The 25663-nt window shown below is 37.8% G+C and overlaps 1 protein-coding gene across 4 annotated transcripts in view; it reads left to right on the top strand.

The window, feature by feature from the left end:
• Positions 1–25663, top strand: part of LRGUK (leucine rich repeats and guanylate kinase domain containing) — a 161121-nt gene that overhangs the window by 49291 nt on the left and 86167 nt on the right. For all 4 annotated transcript variants that reach the window (XM_017852934.1, XM_017852936.1, XM_017852935.1 and 1 more), the window contains 3 exons: positions 1004–1085; positions 10579–10703; positions 15638–15781. In XM_017852934.1, coding sequence (XP_017708423.1) covers positions 1004–1085; positions 10579–10703; positions 15638–15781 — 351 coding nt within the window. The remainder of the gene's footprint in view (positions 1–1003; positions 1086–10578; positions 10704–15637; positions 15782–25663) is intronic.

Here is a 25663-nt window from a genome sequence, read left to right as displayed (position 1 = left end):
AAAAAAAAAAAAAAAAAAAAAAAAAAAAAAAAAAAAAAAAATTAGCCGGGTGCGGTGGCACACGCCTACAGTCCCAGCTACTTGGAAGGCTGAGGCAGGAGAATTGCTTGAACCCGGGAGGCGGAGGTTGCAGTGAGCTGAGATCGCACCACAGCACTTCAGCCTGAGCAACAGAGTGAGACTCCACCTCAAAAAAAAAAAAAAAAAGAAAAGAAAAAAAAATTGAATATTTTGGCATTTAGAGAGTAGCATGGGACAATATATGCAACTAGGAATAGAAAAGGTAAAGGAACAGGAAAGAAGATATGCACAGAAACGAAGTGAATACAGTTTACTGGACAGTAGAGAAAATAAAATGGTTGTAGGTAAGGATGAAATTGAGGTAAATCCTGCAGGAAGACCAAGGAAATTTAAAATAAATGCTAAAAGTGGAGAGCGTGGCTGCAGGAATTGAAAGTGTTTAGGTTATTGGGAGGTTCCTGTGCACCATGAGGAAGAGGCCTTCTTACTATCCTCAAGGTGGACAGAAAAGTATCCCAGTTAGAAAATGATTAAATGGCTGGGTGCAGTGGCTCACGCCTGCAATCTCAGCACTTTGGGAGGCTGAGGCAGGCGAATCATGAAGTCAGGAGATTGAGACCATCCTGGCTAACGCGGTGAAACCCCATCTCTACTAAAAATACAAAAAAACTAGCTGGGTGTGGTGGTGGGCACCTGTAATCCCAGCTACTCAGGAGGCTGAGGCAGGAAAATCGCTTGAACCCAGGAGGCAGAGGTTGCAGTGAGTTGAGATCACGCCACTGCACTCTGGCCTGGGCGACACAGCAAGACTCCATTTAAAAAAAAAAAAAAGATTAAAGACAGATGACTCCTTTAGCCTTAGTGTGCTTTCAGTAATGATTCTAACTTGACATTCAGAGATACCTTCTTCTTGTGCAGTTAATTGTGGTAAATATGAAAAATAAAATATTAATATAACATTTTGTTCTCTTTTTCTTGCCAGAAGGCGGATTTTTCCCACAACCACATTTCTGAAATTTGTGATTTGTCGGCGTATCATGCTCTCACTAAACTAATTTTGGATGGTATCCTTTGAATAAGTAAAGGGGAAAATTTTAAAACAATCTAAAATTAAAGGCTACATATTCAATAATTGTACTATACTACCTGGACTAGTACCAGATAAGCAATTTAATAGAGATGTGATTCATTTAAATGACTAGGGATTGATATTCACAAAATGAGGATAAATATTTTATTTACCAAGAAATGAAACTGTGAGTCAAAGCTTGCCAAGAGTATCTTACCCCTGAAAAGCTAAGTAAGATAGTCATCCTTCTGATAAGTGTAGGCTTATTCTTATTCTAGAACCAGAGAAGAAGTTCTGTTGTAATTAACTCCTTTCTCAGTCGGGTGTGTTGGCTCACACCTGTAATCCTAGCACTTTGGGAGGCCAAGGCAGCTGGATCACCTGAGGTCAGGAGTTCAAGACCAGCCTGGCCAACATGGCAGAAACCCTGCCTCTACTAAAAATACAAAAATTAGCCAGGTGTGGTGGGGCACACCTGTAATCCCAGCTACTTGGCAGGCTGAGGCACAAGAATTGCTTGAACCCAGGAGGCAGAGGTTGTAGTGAGCCAAGGTTGTGCCACTGCACTCCAGCCTGAGTAACAGAGTGAGACTCCGTCTCAAAAGAAAAAAAAAAAAAAAAAATTAACTCTTTTCTTCAAATGTACTGAAACTTGTGTCCTATTTTATGTAAATTCAGTATTTGAAAATCTAGATATGGTCATAAGGAAAATTAGTGATTATTTGTTTTACAATGAGTTCATGCTAAGTTCTCTTTAAATAGTAAGCTTTTCTAATGTATTTTAAATATGCTTTCATTCTTTTTTTAAAAAAAGAACTTTTGATTTGATTTGAACATACCTATTTCATGAGCCAGGCTCCTGTGCAAGCAGAGCACCTACTTTAAAGACAGCGAGCTCCAACTTCTAGAGCCTAAGGGGCTAATTGGAGATCCTGAGTTTAATGAGCTTGAGTCTCTTTTTCACACCAGAGACTGATGTTTTCTTGGTGGCAGGGGAGCCAGTAGCTTCTCTTTCTCAGTAAGTATCTTTCTATTCACCTGAGGATTTTTGGGGACAGAATGGAGAATGAATTGATTGCCTTGGGTGCCTCATTCAGGGATGTGACGGCAGCTAGTACACACTACATTTGTGATAAGGCTGAGATGAGGTACAACAGAGGGTACATCTTCTTGAAGACATATCTTGTAAAAGAAAAAATCCTTTATTCATATATGATGGAAAGCTTGGAACATAGCAACACTCCCTTTAGAACCTGTGTGTGAAAATGAGCAATTAGTGGACATTTAGATGATGCTTAAATGAGCAAGTTTTTCTGATTATAGCTTAACAGAGAAATCAGAAAGTGACCAAAATAACACGTTTTGTTGACAAACTAAAAGCATACACATTAGCAGCGTATCTCTGTAGAACCTTCACTTCATGCTTGACTATCATATATTTTGAGTTTGCAAAGAGACAGCCGGGCAGTCCAGAAGCTATCTGGCTCAGACATCCATTTATCTCAGGCTGTGTAGAGTGCTTCACAGGAAGGTCCACAGCAGCAGCATCACCTGGAACTTCATAGAAATGCAGATTCTTGGGCTCCATTGCAGACCTAAGAAATCAGAATTTGCATTTTAATAAGACCCCCCCCCCACAAAGCAATTTGAGCTCACATTAAAGCTTAAGAAACACTGGGGTTGGTCTAGGCTGGGAGTGGTGGCTCACACCTGTAATCCCAGCACGTGGGGAGGCTGAAGCAGGCGGATCATGAGGTCAAGAGATAGAGACCATTCTGGTCAACATGGTGAAACCCTGTCTCTACTAAAAATACAAAAATTAGCTGGGTGGCACGTGCCTGTAGTCCCCAGCTACTTGGGAGGCTGAGGCAAGAGAATCGCTTGAACCTGGGAGGTGGAGGTTGCAATTAGCCAAGATTGTACCACTGCACTCCAGCCTGGCGACAGAGCAAGACGCTATCTCAAAACAAAAGCACAAACAAACAAACAATCAAAAACACTGGTTGGTCTAGAAGTCAGCAGCCCCTAAATTCTTGCTAGCCAGAAGAATTCAGCAATTAGGGTACCCTGAATGCTGATGGTGACATGAGAGTCTGGAGTTTGTTATGGAGATCTCTTGTTCCCCCAGAAAACATTCTATGTTTTGACATGGAATTGCCAAAGAAAACAACTCCGCAGTATTTTGGACTCAAAACACAGTTGAAAACATTTCTATCACGAGAGTCTTAATTTCTATATACATTTAGCTTTCCATGTAAAAACTAAAGTATCATGACTTTGTAAATGTCAGATATTATGAAAAAAGGAATTAGGGTTTTTTTTTTTTTCTTGACATTAGATGTAGCAATTGAGTCTTATCACTAAAGTATAAAAAGCTGTAATTATTACATCAAAACCAATAGAAGTTCAGAACATGGGTATATAATTAGAGTGTATCGTGGCACCACTTCTCACCTGTGTTTTAAAAAATGCAAAAACAAACTATCATTCATTAACTGTTAATGAAATAAACTTCTTAGATCTCTTGCAGTTTTGAAAAGATAGTAGGCTAGTTTTGAAACAGCATGAAATATACTTCTTTCCTGTTCTGTGTAAGCATATCATATTGTGCATAATACAGGTGGTGAAGTTTTACAAGCTTTTCTGGACAGCAGAAAGCAAAAATATATCTAGATAAATTAATCTCTTGAGAAGAAAATCACTAGATTAGACTGTTTTGAAAATATTAAGAGTTTGATTAAAAGAGAATTTTGAAACAACTTTTATGTCAGTACAGTTGAAAACTTGGATGAAATACAAAAATTCCTAGGAAAATATTACACATCAGCTTGGAAATAGAAACCCTGAGTAGTCCTATAACTATAAAAGTAATTTATTGTAAATTAAGCTAAATTTAAAAATTAAAAATCTTTCTACCAAAAAAGCCTAGACCCAAAATTTTCAAAACAGACCTTCCAATAGTGAACAAATTCTTTCAAACACTAAAAATAGAAGGCATATTCACAATTCATTTTAATGAGTTTACTTTGATATCTAAGCCAGCCAAGGAGCAATAAGAGAAAGGAAAATGATAGGCTTGTCTCACCCATGATGTATCTGTAAAAGTCCTAAACAAAATATTAGCAACAGAATCTGACAGTGTATTAAAAAGACCATGTATTACCACCAAATTGGGTTTTTCTCAGGAGTGTATGGAGAGTTTAATATTAGAAAATCTATAAATATAATTAACTATGTTAATAGATTAAGGGAAATAAACCTTATGATCCAGAGATACAGAAACTCAACAGACAATTTAATAAAATCCAGCTCTCATTCACAATAAAAACTCTCAATAAACTAGGGAATTTCCACAAATTCATAGAGGATGTTTACAAAAATCTTTGAAACACACTTTATCCTAACTGGGGACATGTTCTAAGCTTTCTCCTTTAAAATGGGAACAAGTTAGGATGTCTGCCATTACCACTTCAACCCATCATTATTTTGGAGGTTTTAGCCAACACCATAAAACAAGAGAAAGAAATTAAAGGTGTAAAGGTTAGTAAGGAGAACATAAAAGTCATTCTTTGCAAATGACGTTTATCTATAGAGAATATTAAAAATGTGCAATAAGCTACTAGAAATAATAGCATTTTGAGAGTTCAACAACATGACTAGATATGACTTCAGTTGCATTTCTGTATGCCAGAAACAAGCGATTAGAAAACAACTTTTAAAAGAAACCCATTTATAAAAACAACAAAAACAAATCTTATTAAAGATGAACAAGACTTGTGGGGGTAGGGGAACTAACAAAACTCTATTTAAGGGTGTTGAAGGCCTAACTAAAGAGAAATATATCCCGTGTCCCTGGATAAGAAGATGGGCAAAATAAAAGATGAGAAACAGAATTTTATGGAAAATAAATCAGAGAAGGCAAATAAACATATGAAGAGATATCAACCTCATTTGTATTCAGATAAATGCAACTAAAGACCACATGATATGTGCTCTTAATGGATATTAATGGATATTGTATTATATCCATTCAATTGACGAAATTTAAGAAATCAAAACATACCAAGTGTTGGAGAACTTGTAGATCCAGAAGATCTTTTTACCTTGTTTGTGGGTATGAAATTAGTTCAACCACCGTAGGAAACAATTTTATATTGATAAAGTTGAGCATTCAAGTTCACTATGACCTAGTACTTTTACTCCTACATGTGGAAAGTTTAGCATATGTGTACCTGGAGCATTGTATAAGAATGTTCATAGCAGTATTGCTTGTACTAGTAAAAAATTGAAACAGCCCAAACACACATTCATAAGAGAGAGCATGAGTTGTGGTATAGTCACACAATAGCATAGCATACAGTATGAGAAAATGAATGAAATATATCTACATGCATGTAAGTAAAATTTAGGCATAAAACTAAGGGAGGAAGGTAAGAGGAAAGAGACAACTGAGCATAGTTACTATCTCTGGGAAGGAGACACGGATTTGACAGGAGAGGTATGCAGAGGTAGGTTCAAGTTGTTAATTTTCTACTGATCAGGCTGAGGGGCACTAGTTTCAAGCATGCTCTTTATATTTTTAAAAATAAAATCAGTCAAGCATAGGTCAATGGTGAATCAAGTATTAAACTTAACTCAGCTCTATGTAAAATTTAAAAGCCCAAAATTCTAAATTAATTTCTTTGAAAATAATTATTTAAAATAAAACAAATCAGTTGAGCTAGTAATACCAACAGTGTAATTGTAGTAGATTATATCAATATTTCAAAATGAATTGGTAACTATAAGATATCAATTTTTTATCTTATGCTATTTTGTCTTTCCATATGTGGATAATTGATGATTAATTGATAATCATCCTAAATTGCAATACAATAAGCTTTGCCAAGGTTAAGTAAGTATATTTATTCTTAAGAAAGGGTACAGTTTATTCTTTACCTATAAACCTTGACTAGTTGTTTATTAGAATTTATGATGATAGAATAATGGAATTTAAAAATTCATAGAAATTTAATTCCAGACAGAAATTTAGAGATCAGCTAGTGCTAATCACTATTTTATTTTATGGAAGAGGAGTCTGGGACTCCAGAAGGGTCAACAACTTGCCCCAGATTATTTGGTAAATGGTTGAACTGAGACTTCTGAATTCCATTGTTTTTCCTATGTTGCAGTTCATTGAGTAATTACAACTTTTGTCACAGAGGCATTTAAACTATGCATGTTTCATTTCTTGGAGAGATTCTCTCCCACAGTGAAGAGCCTTTTTCACTGGTAAGGAGATATAGATCTTTCAGGATTGGTTTTGATTAAAGCCATCATTGCAGCTCTCTCCACTAAGAGTACTGTGATGGATTTCCTACTATTTCTCAGTAACTGTTTTCTATACACCTGAACCATATTTTATGATTGTAGACAAATGAATAAGAGCAAATACTGAACTAGTGAATAATTCATGTCAAGCATTGTGAACTACTGACAGCATCGTCAAAATGTAAAAATATACTGTTGGGTTTTTCCCCAGTTGTAAAGTTATGCTTAAGTGCCACAGGATTCCTTCATTCAGTTTCCCCAAGGATCTACAATTTCACTTTAAAAGATTTATTCACAGAATCATAAAAGTTTAGAGATGGAATGTGGTATGATGATTTTGAGTTCTTTTGAGTTTCTTTCTCCCGATAGTGGTCTTTTAAAATTAAAATATACCTAAGAGGATTAACCCAGTAAGCTAAGTCATTGTAATGTGTAGTGATTTATCAGATTGTGTTTCTTTTTATCAGGAAGTCCCAAGACCTATGAAAGAACACGAATAACATTAGGAGGAAGGGCAAGTAACATTTTCTGAAGGTTCTTAAGAGAACGAGAGTTTGGGGAGATAAAGATATGGAAGACCAACTATGAACTCAAAGCTCTCTATGGCCCAGGCCTGCATATTGACTGTTGGCAGTGCCACCAGGCACACATGAGGTGACTGTGGGAGCAAGTAGAGGAAAAAGCTGTTGTGTCACTATAGAAAGTTCTCTATACTCAGAAGCCTGATTAATTTAGCGTGCCTGAAGTTCCTTGATATTTAAAGGAGAGTGAAAAGCTGAGAAATAGGAGGAAATAATTTTTCTGGAATGAGCACATTTCTCAACAGAGATGTTCAGGCAACTCCTACTCCTTTGCCCCAGTGCTGTTAGTGACCGCAACGGTACCTGAAGAAACCATGGCTGTGATTGCAGTGAGCATTTGAATTCCTCCTCCTTTCTGTCCTTGCAGTGCTAATTTCAGAACACATGACTAGCTGTGGGAGTCCAAGCTAGAGAGTAAGCTGGGTGTACCAAGGGAACTGTGGTTAGCCTCTAATGTCTTAGAAAATTACTGTAGACACAATAAACAAGCTTTCCTTTTTGATTCCTGATATCTCTTGATAATTTCAGGATTCCTGTTTTCTAGTTTTCTGATCCTTGCCTGCTTCCCATGAGAATACTTCCTGAGGCAGATACCCACAAGCACTGGTTTTATTTTGCCATAATTCAGAGTATCTTCATCTTGGTTGGGGTAGAGCTACTAGGACACTCTAGTGCTCCTAAAATAGGACTTAAACGTGATTCTTGTCTCTGCTAAACTGAGACAGATGGCCATTCGAAGTTTTCCTTGCATAGTTTTTGTTGCCAAAGATTGCCCGCTCCAAGGGTATTTTATTTCATCCATACCTGAGTGAGATAGTTTAATCTCCTATTTCTTATGTTTCATATTCATCTTTTGTTACAATCTGTATCTACAAAGATCTGGTCTTTGTTCTAGTTTCAGAATAATTATTGAAGCAGCCCAAAGAAAGTAGAACCAGAAAGGATAGTATTTGCGAGCATGCACATCTGTTTGTAGGGCTGTTCTGGCAGGAAGCTTTATGGAAACAGATTTGAAAATGCATATTGACCACAAACAGAGCTATACTTCAGTCCAAGGATTGAAACTGAAACCATTGAGGAAACCCCAAGAATTTCTGGTACATTTTACATTTTTGTGTAGTTTCCTTATTTACCTCTTTCTGGCCTAAGTATTTTCAGGCTTAATCCCAGCCTTGAATTTTCCATTTCTGTGCTATTGGCCAAGAGATAGAGGACGTGCTTCCTTGGCCTCACGTAATTTGGTAATGATATCAATGCCTTTTAATTGTGAGGTGATTTATGGTTTGTTGCTCATTCACACCCATTTTCTAATTTTTTTCCCATGATGTAACTTTTGGCCTTAATGGACACCTGATACTATCCCCACTTTAAATGAAAAATCTACTAAGTAGTAGAGTTGGGATCATTACAAATAATTATGGAGGCAAAATGTTTTTGTGATATTTATGACTTCTTCCTTCTTTTTTAAAAAAATTCTTTGTTTCTCTGATTAACGGAAGGAGATAACTGGAGATTAGAAGATGACCAGGAGAGGCTTTGAGGAAGAAATGGTTTGTCTAGAATATATACTAAGAAATGGAATGACTAACATATTTACAGTTATGATAGACATTGCAAAATTGCCTCTAAAGTGGCTATATCATAATGAATTCTCTCAATAGTATAAAAGTATCTGTTACTCAAAACCTTTTACTTTAAAATGTTTGCCAAGCTGATGGGTAAAGAATGGCAGCTTATCTTAATTTGCATTCTCCTGACTACAGGTGAGACAGAATGTCTTTTCATATGTTTATTAGCCACTTGGATTCACTCTTGGAAATTGCCTGGGCATATTCGTTGTCCATTTTTTATTGGGTTTTTTTCTATGGATTTATTGTCATTTTTAATGTATTCTAGGTAGAATCTTTTGTCTGCTAATATATATTGTGAACATGTTCTCATAGCCTATCATTTTCACTTATTTGTGTATTTAAAAAGTAATAGTAAGAAAATAAATAGTAAGAAAATGAGTGTTATATGTCAAAAAGAAATACTTAAGATATTGATTTAATGTGAGTGTTAAAAAAATAAGAAAAAAAGTGGGATTTGGAGTTGTCTTGAAGAATAGATGTGGTTTAGAAAGAAGTAGGAAAAAGAAAGTTCTTGGTACATTCCAGAACTATTGAGAAATTGACCTGGCAGGAATAGGGAATTCTCTTTGGATGACAGTGTGGATGGAACTGGATAAACAGATTTTGCTTATAGTAAAGGGCCTTAGATAGAAGAGTGAGGAATTTGGAATTCGATGAGAATTTTTAAATTGAAATATATTCAATCAATATTTTTAAAAAATTAATCAGCCTACAGTGTGTAGACTGACTTTAGGGCAGAAAGTAATGGATATTAGTGTAACTATTGATGTTAAAGGAGAGTTAAGTTGGCAGAGGAGTGAATAAAAAGGAAAGAAATCATTAAAGAGATATTTTAAGGCAAAAAAGGCAGCTCTTGGTGATTGGATGCCTCGCAGATTATGAGTGGCTGAGAAATGGAGATGTCATGGGTTACTTAAGAGGAAAAACTGAGCTTTGATGGGGAAATGATATTAAATCCTGGAAATTGGTCAAAGAGTTTGAGAATAGAGAGAGCTGAACAGAATTAATGACTTTGAGATTGTAGTTTTAGGTGACTACAAGATGGAACACAGAAGATCAGCTAAAATTTTCACAATAAATGGAACTTAACAGATGAAGAAAGTAAGGCAGAGTTTAAGCCTGATTGTTTTACAAGGAGAATGGAGGTCAATGTAGACAGAAAGAAAGGGCTGTTCCTTTCTATAACAGGGTATTGGTCTTTGGACCACCCATTTGCTACAGATGACATCTCCCAGGCTCTTAGCCCGGTTATGAGGATGATAATGCTTGGTGCATGTTGTCCCTGCAGGGCGATCTGGTACTCAGAAGTTCTGCCTGTGGGAACACACATGAGTTTCTCATGGGGACTTAATTGATCAAGGGAAAACACAGTGCCAATGAGGCAGCTATGAGGCACGGTGATTTTTCTTTCCATACCGATTAAATGAGTCAAATACAACCCAGCACACTTAAAAGCTATGCCTTTTTTATTTTGAGACAGAGTCTCGCTCTGTCGCCCAGGCTGGAGTGCAATGGCACGATCTCGGCTCACGGCAAACTTCGCCTTCCAGGTTCACGCCATTCTCCTGCCTCATCCTCCTGAGTAGCTGGGACTACAGGCATCTGCCACCATGTCCAGCTAATTTTTTGTATTTTTAGTAGAGATGGAGTTTCACCGTGTTAGCCAGGATGGTCTTGATCTGCTGACCTCGTGATTCACCCGCCTTGGCCTCCCAAAGTGCTGGGATTATAGACATGAGCCACCACACCCAGCTGCTATGCCTTTTTAAAAGAAAAATTGTATAAAATATGACATGTTCTGTATGGAAATATATATTTCAAGATTAATACTCATCCTATATTGGGCATATAATCATTCTTTATTTAAGCTGCGGTCTGCTTTGTCTACTGATGATTTAACACTGACTCTTTTTTTCTTCCAAATGCTTTTAATAACATTTTCCTTAAATGTAGTCATGGTATATAGGCAATGAGATAGAAGAAATCAGTGGACTAGAGATGTGCAACAATCTAATTCACCTTAGTTTGGCCAAAAACAAGATCATGACAATTAATGGCTTAAACAAGTTACCAATCAAAATACTTTGTCTGGTGAGTCTAACAAAATGTCATTCTTTATAGAAGTAGTAGTTCATGTTTTAGTAACTACATGAATTATGACTACTTAGGATTTAAATATATAAAGAGCAAATTCCTTCATGAAATGTTATTGTCTTCAGTTTTGTTTACTCCTTTCTTTACCATTTGCATGTGTGTGTGTGTGTGTGTGTGTGTGGTTGTGAGAGAGAGAGAGAAAGAGAGACAGAAAGCAATGTTTCATGCTAAAGTAAAATGATTTGTTAATTTGTTATCCAAATTCAATATTTTAAATGATTGACTTTTTTATACTAGAAAAGAAAGGTATACTTTGAGCACGTATTTACAAATACTTTTTATAATATCTTATTGGTGAAAATAACATTTAAGGATACGTAAGCATAATATTTATTGCTGTTAACACTTTAACTGCTTTCAAATGAACCACAAGATGTTTTCTGGGCACTGAATTTTGACAGTCCTTTTATTTTAACATGTGTTAGTTAGTCTTCCACTCTAGAAAATCAAAAATAGTGCTAAGAATAAATGAACAATTCCAATCAGAAAGTTTAAATTTGATTATTTTTTCCCACAGAGAGCACTCTTTTGAAGTGTGACCTGCTGTGTGACTATGACTGAATTTACAGAAATTCAGCAGGATTCTAATAGTCCCAAAGATATACACAATATTTTTGAAATAACAGTATAGCTCCCTAACTTGGGGGTCTACAGTATTGTCTGTGAAATATCCAGGATTCTTTCTTCTCCTTCCTCCTACCTCTTACCCACTTGGGTGGCTTTGCTGTTCTTCTTTACATCTATCATGGGGTGGACAGGTGGGATTTCAAGCTATGAGGCTTGTAGCTTGTAAATTTCTTACGAGAACTATCCCACAGAGGGTTGTTGAAACTGTTGCTTGAAATGACATCTTGGGCCATGCACTGCAACTCATGCCTGTAATCTCAGCACTTTGGGAGGCTGAGGTGGGAGGATCACTTGAGTCTGGGAGTTTGAGACCAGCCTGGGCAACATAGGCAGACCCTGTCTCTAAAAAAAAAAAAAAATTCACTGGACATGGTGGCGCAAGCCTGTAGTTCGAGCTAGTTAGGAGGCTGAGGTGGGAGAATCACTTGAGCCCAGGAGGTCAAGGCTGCAGTGAGTCATGATCATGTCACTGTACTGCAGCCTGGGCAACAGAGTGAGACCCCGCCTCAGGAAAAAAAAAAAAAAAAAGAAAGAAATGACATCTTGGATTATCTGCTGATTTTTGACATATACAATATACTATTTCTGTCTTATTTAACCATAGATCACTGAAGATTGGCTATGTGTTCATTTTTCCTTCCCTTAGCTTAGAGCTCAAAGTACTTTCTTAAAACTCTTCCAGGCTGGGCGTGGTGGCTCATGCCTGTAATCCTAGCACTTTGTGAGGCCATGGCAGGTGGATCACGAGGTTAGGAGTTCAAGACCAGCCTGGCCAAGATGGTGAAACTCCGTCTCTACTAAAAATACAAAAATTAGCTAGGCGTGGCGGTGGGCACCTATCATGCCAGCTACTCGGGAGGCTGAGGCAGGAGAATTGCTTGAACCCAGGAGGCAGAGGTTGCCATGAGCCGAGATTGTGCCACTGTACTCCAGTCTGGGTGACAGAGCGAGTCTCTGTCTCAAAAAAACAAAATAAAACATAACAAAGCAAACAACAACAACAAAAACCACAAACCAAACCTCTTCCATTCCTACAGTGAGTTAGGTCAGGATAAAGTACTGGCATCTCAGTACTGAGGATGAACTTGAGGGTTTAATACTTTTCCTGATCTTTCATGTTTTCTGCCCATGAAGGCTTGTGAGCAAAACATAAATGAAAATGAATTTGATAAATTAGTTTGAAAATGTTCAAGTTAGAAAAGAAAGTCACATTTTAAAATTATGACAATCTGAAGGATTTTTAGCAGCACGTATGCTTCATTTTGTGGTCTGTTGGAATATTGTTCTTTTCTTTACATATCTTCTCTGTATTGAATGTTCCCATTCATTTAAAGTGGAGCATGGTAAATAGAAAAAGATATAGGGGTGTGCTTAAGGGAATGAGAATGAACTCATTCTTAAGAATAATAATATGTAGCATTTTCATCCTAAGAGTGTGTTTCAATTACAAAATAAATAATCCATGTTGACAGTTCTGTCTCAGGTAGCTTTTAGAAAAAGGATAGAATACTTCTATTTTGTTAGATTTGGTGGATTGTTCCCAATCTCTGCCCTCATCACCCAAGATCAACTAGAATACACAAAATATACTATCATTCATTTTTCTTAATTTTTTGAGAATAGAAAGGTTTTCTTTTCCAAAGTTTAATAAAACCTATAAAATTTGTTTCAATAGTTTTAATGCTTTTATTTTAATTCATGGAATCAGGAAACCAGCAGCTTTAGTTGCTATTGAAAATAATTTACAATTTAGAGAAAGAAGAACAATTCACCGTACAAATCAACTGTTAATTCTCGAATATCAACTTTTATGATTAATATAAAGGGAAAATGTGATTCACTAATGGGCTATTCTGTCACCCAGCTTCTTAGCAAGTAATAACAATGCATTCCAAACTTTAAAATTCATTTTGTCACAGTAAATGCTGCTTGTCTTTTTCTTCCAAAATTGGTTGGTTAAGAATGTTTCCAATTTTATTTATTCAAGAACATGGCTTTATTCTAAAAGTCTTTTCCCAAATAATCATTATGAAACAAGCAGAAAGAACTTTTTGTGCAGAAGGTGGATGTCCACTTTTAGGAGAGATGCATTGGTTTTTCAGCATTGGATAAAGAGTTTAACTAGAAAGCTTTCAATTCAGAAAATCTGTGATTCTAAATTTTTTTCAGTTCTGGTTTCTTTTATGACTATAGGCTATCTAATTAAACTTTTCTATGCCTTACTCTTCTCATGTCATCTACCACTTTGAAAGCCATTAGAGATACTGTAGGAAGAATTACAGTCTATCTACCACACCTAAAGGACTTCAAAGTTCTCTGGGAAGAAGTCAGTCTATCTACCACATCTAAAGCATTTCAGAGTTCTTTAGGAAAAAATATATTGTATATAAATTTGATATGTGGGAATATTTTGAATAGGCTATTGGGGTCTTATTGCAGTATGTTAAATTAATATGGATATGATGTTAAGTTTGGTGTAGTTTTTTTCTTTCCCTTTTCTATTATACTTTATATAACTTTTTTGAACTCTGGGCAGAAGGAAATTTGACTACTTTGGCAAATGGATTATGGGTATTTTTTTCTATTTATTATGATATTTTCAAATAAAATAAAAGCATACTATGATAAACTCTTGTGTGCTATCACTTAGCTTTGTAGATTATCAACATTCTATTAACATATTTTTAAAGCCATAGAATTAAACTAATGAACACAAATCTTGCTAATTATTGAAATGAAATTTTATTTTAAAAGTAGGACGAAAATCAGCTCTTGCTATCAAATGTACCAGGAAACGTGTACCAGGGAAAATACAGAGGGAAGAGAATTATTGTTATTGTTATTTGTTATTATGGGTATATGGAGATTGGGGAAGAAGACAACATTTCAGTCTTAAATCTTTGTTTTATTCTCATTGTTGAGGAAGATGCTTTTGTGTGAATTATTGAAAAACTTGGTTTGGTTATCTACTGTTGCATAACAAGCTACCACAGTTTTAGTGACTTGGAAAAATAACCATTGTATTAACTAACAATTCTGCAATCTGAGCCAGGCTCAGCTGGGAGGTTCTTCCACTGGGCTTGCTGCATTTAGCTGGCATATTGGTTGGGGGCTTGGCTCAGTTGAGAGGCTCGGATGGCTAGGTTTTTCTCTCTATTTAGTGTCAGGGCGTCTCCCCATGTGACATTTCCTTTTCCATATAACCTCTCCACAAGTTCTCTCCAACAGAGTAACTGCAGTTCTTATGTGGTAGCTCAGTACTTCTGACACACAAAAGCAGAAGCTGCCAGGCCTTCTTAAGTCTTAGGCTTGGAACTGGCATACTTCTACCATATTCTTCGGTGAAGCTAAGTCATAGGTCAGGCCTAGGTTTAAGAGCAGGGGACCGCGGCCAGGTGCAGTGGCTCACGCCTGTAATCCCAGCACTTTGGGAGGCCAAGGTGGGTGGATCACTTGAGGTCAGGAGTTTAAGACCAGCCTGGCCAATATGGTGAAACCCCATCTCTACCAAAAACACAAAAATAAGCCAGGCATGGTGGTGTGCACCTATAGTCCCAGCTACTCTGGAGGCTGAGGCAGGAGAATCACTTGAACCCTGGAGGCAGAGGTTGCAGTGAGCCGAGATCGTGCCACTGTACTCCAGCCTGGGCTACAAAGCCAGACTCCTTCTCAAAAAAAGAAAAAAAGAAAAAAAAAAGAAAGAGTGGAGGGAACTGCACAAGGGCAGGAATAACTGGGGGCATGGCTCATTGGAGAACACTAAGATAACAGACTACTAGCACCCTCACCACATTAGTGATTATATTTAGGGTGTTGCTGAAAACAAAATGTATGTGGGGATTATAATAGTCAAGTGGCTTCTCGTGTTGATGATGAAAGAATTACATTAAATTTATATTTCTAATGATATATCTGGAGTTATGCTGTCATTACATTTTAGGTGTGCAATGTTAAAAGCTTCAATTGCCTGCCTTTTTCTTTCTTACTGATTTGAATACTCATCTTGCTTTAACCTTAATGAAAATATTATATTCTGAGTTTTCCACCTGAAAAACTAGAACTTCTTTCTGGGATATGTGTATGTGTTTAGAGTGGTGAATGATGGAAATGGGATGGAGGGAAGGACAAGAATGCCTTACTGATTTTTTTAGAGAGATTTGGGTCAGTATCCAAAATGAAAATTTGCCATTACAACTTTTCCTTGAGAGGTCTTTGAGACATTAAATGTATTTTGTCTATTTTAGAGCAATAACCAGATTGAGACAATCACAGGTTTGGAGGATCTAAAAGCCCTACAGAATCTGGATCTGTCCCACAATCAGATAAGCAGCCTCCAAGGCTTAGAGAATCATGACCTCCTGGAAGTGATCAACCTGGAGGATAATAAGGTAGTGTTGTACTTCACATGTCTTGGTTTCAGTGTCGACATAAGAGGACATATTAGAGCACAGACCCTTCATTTTTGGTTTCTCAAGGGTGGACACATTAAATGCCAGCTTAGAAATATTGTTCTAGCAAAATTCCTAGAGTAGTTGCAGAAGGATTGTTTTTAAAAAGTACTTAAAATCTTAATTATTGAAAATGTGATGATTCCTAATTACATTATTTTTAAGGTTTAAACTGCAACCACGTGTGGATGATTTTCTGAAGTATACGTGTTCATACAAAATTTTGTGTAGAAATGTGGCAGTAGGAATGTCTGAAATATCAGAGTAAGGAGGTTGGAGATATAAGAATAACCATAGGCTAGTGTTGCTCCATGTCTGCCATTTAAAGAAAAGTCTAGGGCCTTGGTAAGGGAAGTATTGGGAAGATGTTGGTCAAAGGATACAACATTTCGGTTATATAAGGAGTTTGTCCCAGATATCTATTGTATAACATGGCAATTATAGTTAATAAAATATATTGTATTTTCCATGCTGAGAGAGTAGATTTTAAACATGTTTACCATAAAAATGATTACTTTGCAAGGTAACACATATGTTAAAAAGCTAGATTTAGCCATCCCACAATGTAACGTGATGATGTGATGAATTTCAAGTAATCGTGTTGTACACAATGAGTACCTATAATTTTGTATGTCAATTTAAAAAAAATTAAAACGTTTAAAAATGCAAATACCTTAGGAAAGGCTTAAACCCTTAAAAATAAAGAGAAGAGGCACAGGAAGGGAGTTCTTATATACCAATCTACATGATGGGTTGGGGACTGGGTTTATTCAAATTTTAATGTCTGGCTTAATAATGCAGACTTTACTTCAAAAATCACAGAAACGGGCTTTTACTTTTACATTTTATTTTTAACAAAGCATTTGTGCTCCTAATCATGGTATATTAAGTTGGTAACTTTACCTGACTGCTTATGCTGTAAGGTCTACAAAGTTATTTTATTTATATTGAATACTTCATCACATTTTTGGGAGAACACTTTCATAAGGAGGCTGAATGTTTATTTCTTCTTGAAAATGAAAAGTTGGGCTGAGCCTGAAAGGGACAGTTGGTGTCAGCTCAAGTGAGCTGGCCTGTAGTGGGAATCTTGCTGTGTTCTGCTGTGGTGGTGCTTGTCAGTTTTGCGCGATGAGCCTTTTATTCCAACAAACTTCCCTTATCTGTTAGGTTGCTAAGAATCAAGAAAAGTCAGTTATTAGTCCTGGGAACAGATGAGTTTTCAATCACAGACAAAACTGTCCCTCGTCATTCTCCTTGACGTGTGTGTGTGTGTGTGTGTGTGTGTGTGTGTGTGTGTGTGTGTATCTTTTTTCTTTTTCTGAGACGGAGTCTCTCCCTGTCGCCCAGGCTGGAGTGCAGTGGCGCTATCTCGGCTCACTGCAAGCTCCACCTCTCGGGTTCACGCCATTCTCCCGCCTCAGCCTCCCGAGCAGCTTGGGACTACAGGCGCCCGCCACCACGCCCGGCTAATTCTTTTGTATTTTTAGTAGAGACGGGGTTTCACTGTGCTAGCCGGGATGGTCTCTATCTCCTGACCTCGTGATCCACCGCTTTGGCCTCCCAAAGTGCTGGGATTACAGGCGTGAGTCCTTGACTTGTATGTTTAGTTGTTTTGGCAACTTCTCCAGTTAATTCTACTGGACAATCTTTGTTCACTGTACCACGTGTCTCAGGAAGTCCACACAATCTCTGTCTGGTGTGGTTTTAGTGTCCTTTTCATGCATTTGCCACTGAAGGCTGATTTTTAGAAAATTTCTTACTTAAAATGGTTCTCACATATATACAGGGGCTGTTGAAAAGGTGGAAAGCACTCATTAAATCTCAACTCAATGCATCTCAGGATTCAGGAAAAGGAGTAACAGTAATGATAATAGTAACAATTCCGGTCATAAAATAATCTAGAGATATTTGTTGAGGATCTTTATGCACCAGGCACTTTCCTAAGCACTTTATCTCATTTAATCCTCATTATAACCCTATTATTCATTTTACAAATGAAGAAACAAGGGCAGAAAGAGGTTAAGTAACTTGCCCAAAGTCATATATCCAGCAAATAGCAGAGCCAGTCTGCAAATAGAGAATGGTTTGCCTCTGGTTTCAATGTTCTTAACCTCTGCAGGGTGATATAGCACATAAAATGCTAATGGGCCTCCCTTCTGAAAGGGCCTGTTGTAATGCCCCAATACAGTGCTTTCTCAGCGAAACGTCACGTGAGCCACAGATGTGAACCACAGATGTAATCCAAAATTCTCCAGTAGCCACAGTAAAAAGGTGCAAAGAAACAGGTGAAATTAATTTTAATAATGCATTTTACTTAACCCAGTAGATCCAAAATGTTGTCATTTCAACATGTAATCTACGTACAGACTTATTGATGAGATATTTAACTTTCTATTGTTTCATACTAAATTTCTGACATCCGGTGTGTATTTTACACTTAAAGTATGTCTCAATTCATCCTGGCCATATTTTAAGTGCTGGGCAGCTGCATGTGGCTAGTAATTATCATATGGGACAGCGCAGATCTAGAAACACCTCACAAATAGTATGTCATTCTCTTCCATTTCAAGAGACTTTTCAAATTGTATTTGACAAACTTTAAAGAAAAAAGAGGAGTATCATCATGTGAAGAAAGGAGTTTATAATTTTCAAATGTTAAAGAGGATCCATTAAAAAAAAATGGCCACGTGTCCCAAAGGGGGATCCTTTGGCACCCATGAGGTCTGTAACAATCACCTTATTCCCCGGCTCCCCCCTGGGCAGGTTGAGGAGCAACCAGCAGTACTTTGAAATACTCTTTGAGGCTTTAGGAGAGTTCCTCAGAGAACTCTCCAGGACTACTGAGAATACTGGGTATCAGGGGTGGAAATTTTATCATTTAGCAGAAACATAACCTAGCTTCTGCTTCTCATATGATTAATCTGACATTAAGAATATTGTTTTATTGGTAGCACTGCATCAGTATTATGTACTTGGTTTTAGCAGTTGAGACATCGTAGCACCCACAAGTGATTGTTTGAACGTCTTTTTAAGGCCACTTGAGAATGTTTACCATCAGCTGGGGATTTGGGGACCTTAGTTACCCTCTACTCTGTAGTCTTCTTAGATTTTACATAATTTCCAGCATTTAAAACATATCCCAAGCTGTTAGCTCTATTATAACCTCAGTCCTTTCTTCTAGAAGCAAGATATCAGTTTGGGAGTGACTTAGAAAAATGCTGTCTTACTTCTCTAAGTCTCAGTGTCATTATTTCACACTGTCGGTTCCCAATTACTTTTCTGAATTTTTGTGAGGATTCGCAAGGTAATACTCATAAAGCAATGGAAACATGGAGAGAACTTGAATCCTAAGTAATAAAAGTGCTCTTCCCAGAGCTTCCTGTCTCTTCATTCTTTGCAGTACTCTGGCTTTCCTTCAAATCATTCTCCTTGAATGCTGATGCGGACAATGGCAGCTGAAGACCATTATTCCACTCTATTTTTGTGATGCTTTGTATAGGCAGAACATTCTTTGCTGAGGACTCCTTGCTTCTTGTTGTTCAGAGACAGATGCCATTTAATGTCCCTGGCAAGCAATGTGCCTTACCCCCCTCTTCATTGAACCTTCGCTCACACTTCACATATGTGAGCAAAAGGAACTTTGGGGGCATTAAACCCAATCAGACTTCTAAGTGAACTTTGTTTCTCTCTGGATTTAAGTTTGTTAGGTTAGGCCTGTAATGAGAAGGGTTGGACTGGGTGAGTCCTTGGGGCCTGCAGGGGCTGAAAACAGTGATGCAGAGGCATGCCATTGATGCCGGTGTGATCAGATCTCCTGCTAAAGTCAATCTCCATTCCACCTGGCCAACATGCCCCTGCCCTGGGATGCAAACAGGAGGGAGGCCCCCTTAGAGATCTTTGGCCTCCTTACACCCAAAGGTGATGCCCAAGGCAGGATACCCTGATCTGCTCAGCAACTGCTCTCTGGATAGTCTTGGCTCTCCACAGAGAGTGCTAATGGGTGCACACTTGGGGTCTGGGTTTTAATGCTGCTTCATCACTTTTAGAAACAATTTTTGAACTCTCAGACCAAGGTGAATGTGACTTTCCCCTTTGCCCCGACCCCTTTCTTAACACTTATATCCTGGTGATAGACTTGGCCTGCTTCCTGGTGCCCTGGCTTCATGATGATGGGGTCAGCAGGGATAGTTGCCCTTTGCCTGCTTTAGCACTGGCTCACTGAGTAGAGTGCCGGCCATTGACCAGGAGACCACATGTTCCTCGCCATCTGACTTGGTTAGGCCGGCTACGTAGGACTGGCTGTCAGTGGCCAGTTTGTGTGACTGGGGATGGAGACCAGCACTCTTAGGGGCAGCTGGCGGAGTGAGTGCTCCCTTGCAGAAGGAGTGGGAATGTTAAGTCAGCCATTTTCTTCTGATCCTCATGCAGATCCAGCATATTTCCACCTCTGGAGCTTCATAACATCTGGTGTCTCTGCTGGAAGCTTTTCCCCTCATCTTCAAAAAAATTCACTTCATTTCATTTAAGCCTCTGGCAAACTCTCACAAAAAATGGCCTCTGACCCCACTCTGGCCTCTCCAGCACCCCCTCCCTGTTTTCTTTATCCCTTTACACTTTTAAATTTATCATTAGTACTTACTATTATCTGAGATTGTGTCATATTGCATATTCTAGTTTCACATCTGTTAGAGTTCACTGGCTTTCCAACTAGAATGTTAGCTTCAAGAGCTCAGGGACTTTATCTTGTTCACTTTGAGCAATGCCTGGCTCAGAGATGGCACTGAAGAATATTTGTTGTCTTGGCTCCAGGCATGGTGACTCACATCTGTAATCCTGGAGCTTTGGGAGGCCAAGGTAGGCTGATCACTTGAGTCCAGGAGTTTGAGACCAGCCTGGGCAACACAGCGAGACTCCATCTCTTCCCCCTGCCCCCAAAAAATAATAAATAACTGGGCATGGTGACATGTACCTGTAGTCCCAGCTACTTGTGTGGTTGAGGCAGGAGGATGGCCTGAGTCTAGGAGTTTGAGGCTGCAGTAAGCTATTATCGCACCACTGCACCTCAGCCTGGGCAACATCACGAGACCCTATCTCTTAAAAAAAACAAAGAATATTTGTTGACTGAATGCAGGACCCTCAGGAACTCTCAGGAATACCCAGATTTGCTTCCCTTCTATCAAGTACTTGGTTGACGTTTGAGGTGCATGGGATGAGATTCCGGAATGATTGTGTGAGGCTCAATCATTCCGGAATGATTCCGGAATGAATGAGTGAGGCTCGAGTGTCTTCCTACAGGGCAGAGAAGGGAGATGGTGACTGGAGATCAGAGGAGTGGTTTGAGCTGAGTGGATGAGGGCCTTCAATCAGGTAGCTGTAGTGAGGAAGGGGGAAGGAAGGCTGTGGTCTAGAGGTGTTTCTGAGGAAGAATTACTAGGGCAGATTGGAGGTGGTGGATGAGGAAGAAAATGTTTCTGAGGACAACTCCCGCGTTTGCAACTTCGGTGACTCAGGTGACTGGGTGACAGTGCTTCCATTCAGCCTCCTTACTGTCATCCAGAACCACTGGTGCATGGTTCTTTATCTTGTCCTAAACCTTAGAGGCAGAGTGTCCCATTCCAACAGCAGGGTGGGGGCATGCTGTGCCAGCTGTCTGTGACGGAAGGCAAGCCCTGTCCGTGGAGCCACTTCTCTTGGAAGCTAATCCTTACTAAGTATAGCAGGTGGAATTGTGTGTCCCTCTCCTCCAAAAAGCCTACCCCCAGGAAACTGTGAATGTCCCTCAGTGTGGAAAAGGGATCTTCGAAGATGTAATCAAGTTTGGGATCTAAAGAGAAGAACATCCTGGATGTAGGGTGGCCCTAAACCCAATGTCCTGATAAGAGGCTGAAGGGAAGAAGACACACACACACACAGAGAAGGCCATGAGATGACCCAGGCGAAGATGGGGCAGAGATTAGAGTTATGTTGCTGCAAGCCAAGCAAGGTCTGGAGTTACTGGAAGCTGGAGAAGGCAGGGAAGGGTTCTCTAGAACCTTCTGAGAGAGCGCAGGACTGCTGACACCTTGATTTCAGACTGCTGGTCTCCAGAACTGTGGAAGGAAGAAATTTCTGTTGTTTTAGGCCTCCAGGTTTGTGGTAGTTTGTTATGTAAACCCTAGAAAACTTATATATCAAGTAAAACTGTATGTCTGGGGACTAGAGTATGAGGTCTGAAAGTTATTCTTCACTATGGTCTTTTGTAATTTCTGCTTTTTATGTTTTATTGAAGAAATTTCTCTATACCCCATATTTTAAACATTCTCATATATTTTCTTGTAATTTCAAGTTTTGTTTTTCCATATTTAGTCTTTAATCCAGTTGGGATTTGTTTTGTGGGGAGTGTGAGGTGGGCATCTAATTCCCAGGTAGGAAATAAATTGTCCCAACATTTCAGAATTCTGATTAATACTGGTAAAATATTCCATTGAATAGATATGTCAGGATTTATTGAGTCATTTACTTATTGAAATTTATGTTTAAAATTTGTTGTAGCGTATATTCTTATATAGAAACCTTTAAGTATATATTCAATGATTTACTTAGGATAGTTTCTTGGAAATACTATTACTGGATATAGGCATTTTTAAGACTCTTACTATATTTCATAAAGGTTCATACTAATTATAATCCTACCAGTTAGAATACTATATTATAAGCACATCTTACTACACCTTTGTGAGCAACTATCTTTTACAAATTATGTCACTCTGGTAGAGAAAAACAGTATTTTGCATTATTTTATATAAAAATTTTTGATTACCCATGAGGTTAAATATTTTTTTGACCTGTTTGTTAGACACTTAGTTTTCTTTTTAGAAACTGTCTATTCATGCCCTTGACTATCATTTATATTATTATTGTTCTGCTTTTCATTGTACTCACTGTACTTTTGCTACACATTTGAAAAGTAATTTCTGAAGTCTATCAATATTTTCTTAGTGTCTTCCTTTATGATTTTTAAAATGTTTATGAAGTCTTTCTCTGTTCTGAAATCTGTTAGGTGTTCACCTAAACTTTTTCCCCCTGGTTTCTTTTATTACCTTTCAACCCTTAATTCGTAATTTATTTTATGGTATAATTGAAACAAACATTTTAATTTATAGGAGGAATAAGATCTAGTATTCAATAGCACAATGGGGTGACTATAGTTAATAATATTTTACTGTATATTTCAAAATAACTAAAAGAGTAGAATTGTCACATTTCTAATACAAAGAAATAATAAATGCTTGAGGTGATGGATACCCCAGTTACCCTGATTTGATCATTACACATTGTGTGCTTGTATCAAAATATCACATTTACCCCGTAAATATGTACAACTCTTACGTATCCACAATAACTAAAAATGTAAAAAATCAGTTTACTTTTTTCAATATCTAATAGTAATATAATAGCAGCTATCATTTATTGAGGACCCATTATATCCCCAGCCTTGTGCTAACCAATTCACATTAGTTAACTCATTTAACAAGTAGTTTTATTGAATAAGACTAATTTTCTCACTGATACAGAAATAAATATTTTCTGAAGTATTTATTCTGTTCCATTGATCTGTCTGTTGATTCTGATTCCAGTAATGCACTTACCAACATCATCAACTAGTTGATAGATCCCCACAGTTTGAAAAATATTTGTGGTTCATCTTTTAAATATACACCATTCTTATTTCTCTTAAGATTCTACTAAGATACAGAAAACTTAAATAAAACTAGTTGTCTTTAGTTTAGTGGAGAATTCAGGCCTGCTGCAACCCAAATTCTAACCCTGGCCAAATTCAGGAAGTCAAGCAATCTTGTTTTTTCTTTTTTTCTTTTTCCCCCTTCTTAAAATTGTGAAACAAAACCAATACTGAAAAGATCTGTTTCTGGAGTATTTATTCTGTTCCATTGATCCGTCTGTTGATTCTTATTCCAGTAATGCACTTACCAACATCATCAGCTAGTTGATGGGTTCCCTGCAGTTTGAAAAATATTTTTCTGCACAGATTTATGTTTAAATGTGGAAGTGAAAAAAATTTTAATGGTTGTACCCAATTGTTTTCTAAGAAGACAAATATATATATATTATATATATATGTGTGTGTTATATATTATATATATGTGTGTATGTATATATATAACATATTTATATATGCTTATATATTTTTATATATTCACATATATAAATATATATTCACATATAGAAATTATATATGTATATATAAGTGTTTTTTTAAATAAAAGACTTTGGTAGTTCCCTTGAGATCTGGATGGTGATGCTTAGTGACTATGGCCTTGAGGGAAATGGTAAAAGAAGAAAAGAAGAGGAAGTCAACATGCTTTGGGGGTGGGGGTGTGGACTATTGTCAATAGGGGCAAAGGAGGTGAGAGAATGGGCTGGACTGGAGTCTGGGGATCAACTGTGCTAAGATGACATTCTTGGCAGCAGATGACTGAACTTCCCGTAGGAACGTAACTTTTCCGGCAGTATTTCACTGGAAGCTGTTTGGGGTGCTGTTGTCTCTACTCCTTCTGTAAAAGTCTGTTATGCACACAGTTCTGGCTTTGTGGCCTTTGCAGAGAAAAGATGTGAGGGTGGAGTCCTTGGGGTAGGTTGTGCAGAAGAGGGAGGGCGCATGCAGGGCAAGAAGTATCTGTGGCACTTTGCTAATTCAGTAGACATGGGGAGATGAAGCCAGGCCACCCCGTACCTTCTCCCCCTCACCTCATCCTACCTATGGAAGGCCAGGAAGGGAAGATGGGTCCCTTTCATTAGACTCTCAAAAAACCAATTGATCCCAGCTGACATCTTGCGGCAGTGTAATTTTGTATATTCCATGACCACTGTGTTCATGGTGTTTGTAACATATCAAGGAGATCTTTCCATGTCAATCACTGTAAATATCACTATCCTCTAAAATGAGCATGTAGTGTTGCTACTATAAGACTATACTATTACCCATTTAATTACATGGTCATGGTGTTCTTAGGAATTTACATTTTTTTTACTTGTATTGATAATGTTAGACTGAATGTTCTTGTATCTAATTTTTTTACAAACATTAGAATATAGAATATTTCACATATAGAAATTACATATTATATATAATTTTTTTAAATAAAAGACTTTAATGGTTCCCTTTAGATCTGGATGGTGATGCTTAGAGACTATGGCCTTGAGGGAAATCTAATTTTTACAAAAAAATTAGATACAAATGATCTCTTTAGTATAAACCTCTTGAAGTGGGAAAGCTGGTTCATAGCTTATGAAACACATGAAATACATGAGGTTGCCCTATAGAAAGAATGAACCAGTTTCCACTCTCACCAGCAATGTATGCAAATGCACATGGCCACAACTTGTTGGTGAGACGTGATAAATGAAGGAACACATCTCTTAACATTAGTGTTAGATCCAAAAACAAGAGCAGGCCAGTGTGGTGGCTCATGGGTGTAGTCCTAGCACTTGGGAATGGGAAGTCGAGGTGGGTGGATTGCTTGAGCCCAGGAGTTCAAGAACAGCCTGAGCAACATGGCAAAACCCTGTCTCCCAAAAAAATACAAAAATTAGCTGAGCTTGGCAGTGCACACTTGTAGTCCCAGCTACTTGGGGGTGGGGGGCTGAGGTAGGAAGATTCCTTGAGCTAGGGAGGTCGAGGCTGCAGTAAGCCGTGATCATACCACTGCACTCCAGCATGGGTGACAGAGGGAGACCCAATCTCAAAAAAAAAAAAAAAAAAAAAAAAAAAAAAAAAAAAAAAAAAAAAAAAAAAAAAAAAAAAAAAATTAAAAAGGGAGAAAA

The sequence above is a fragment of the Rhinopithecus bieti genome, unplaced genomic scaffold (assembly GCF_001698545.2).
Source record: "Rhinopithecus bieti isolate Rb0 unplaced genomic scaffold, ASM169854v2 scaffold_35569, whole genome shotgun sequence".
In the NCBI taxonomy this organism is placed as follows: Eukaryota; Metazoa; Chordata; class Mammalia; order Primates; family Cercopithecidae; genus Rhinopithecus; species Rhinopithecus bieti.
This window is presented reverse-complemented; position numbering and strand designations above follow the sequence as displayed.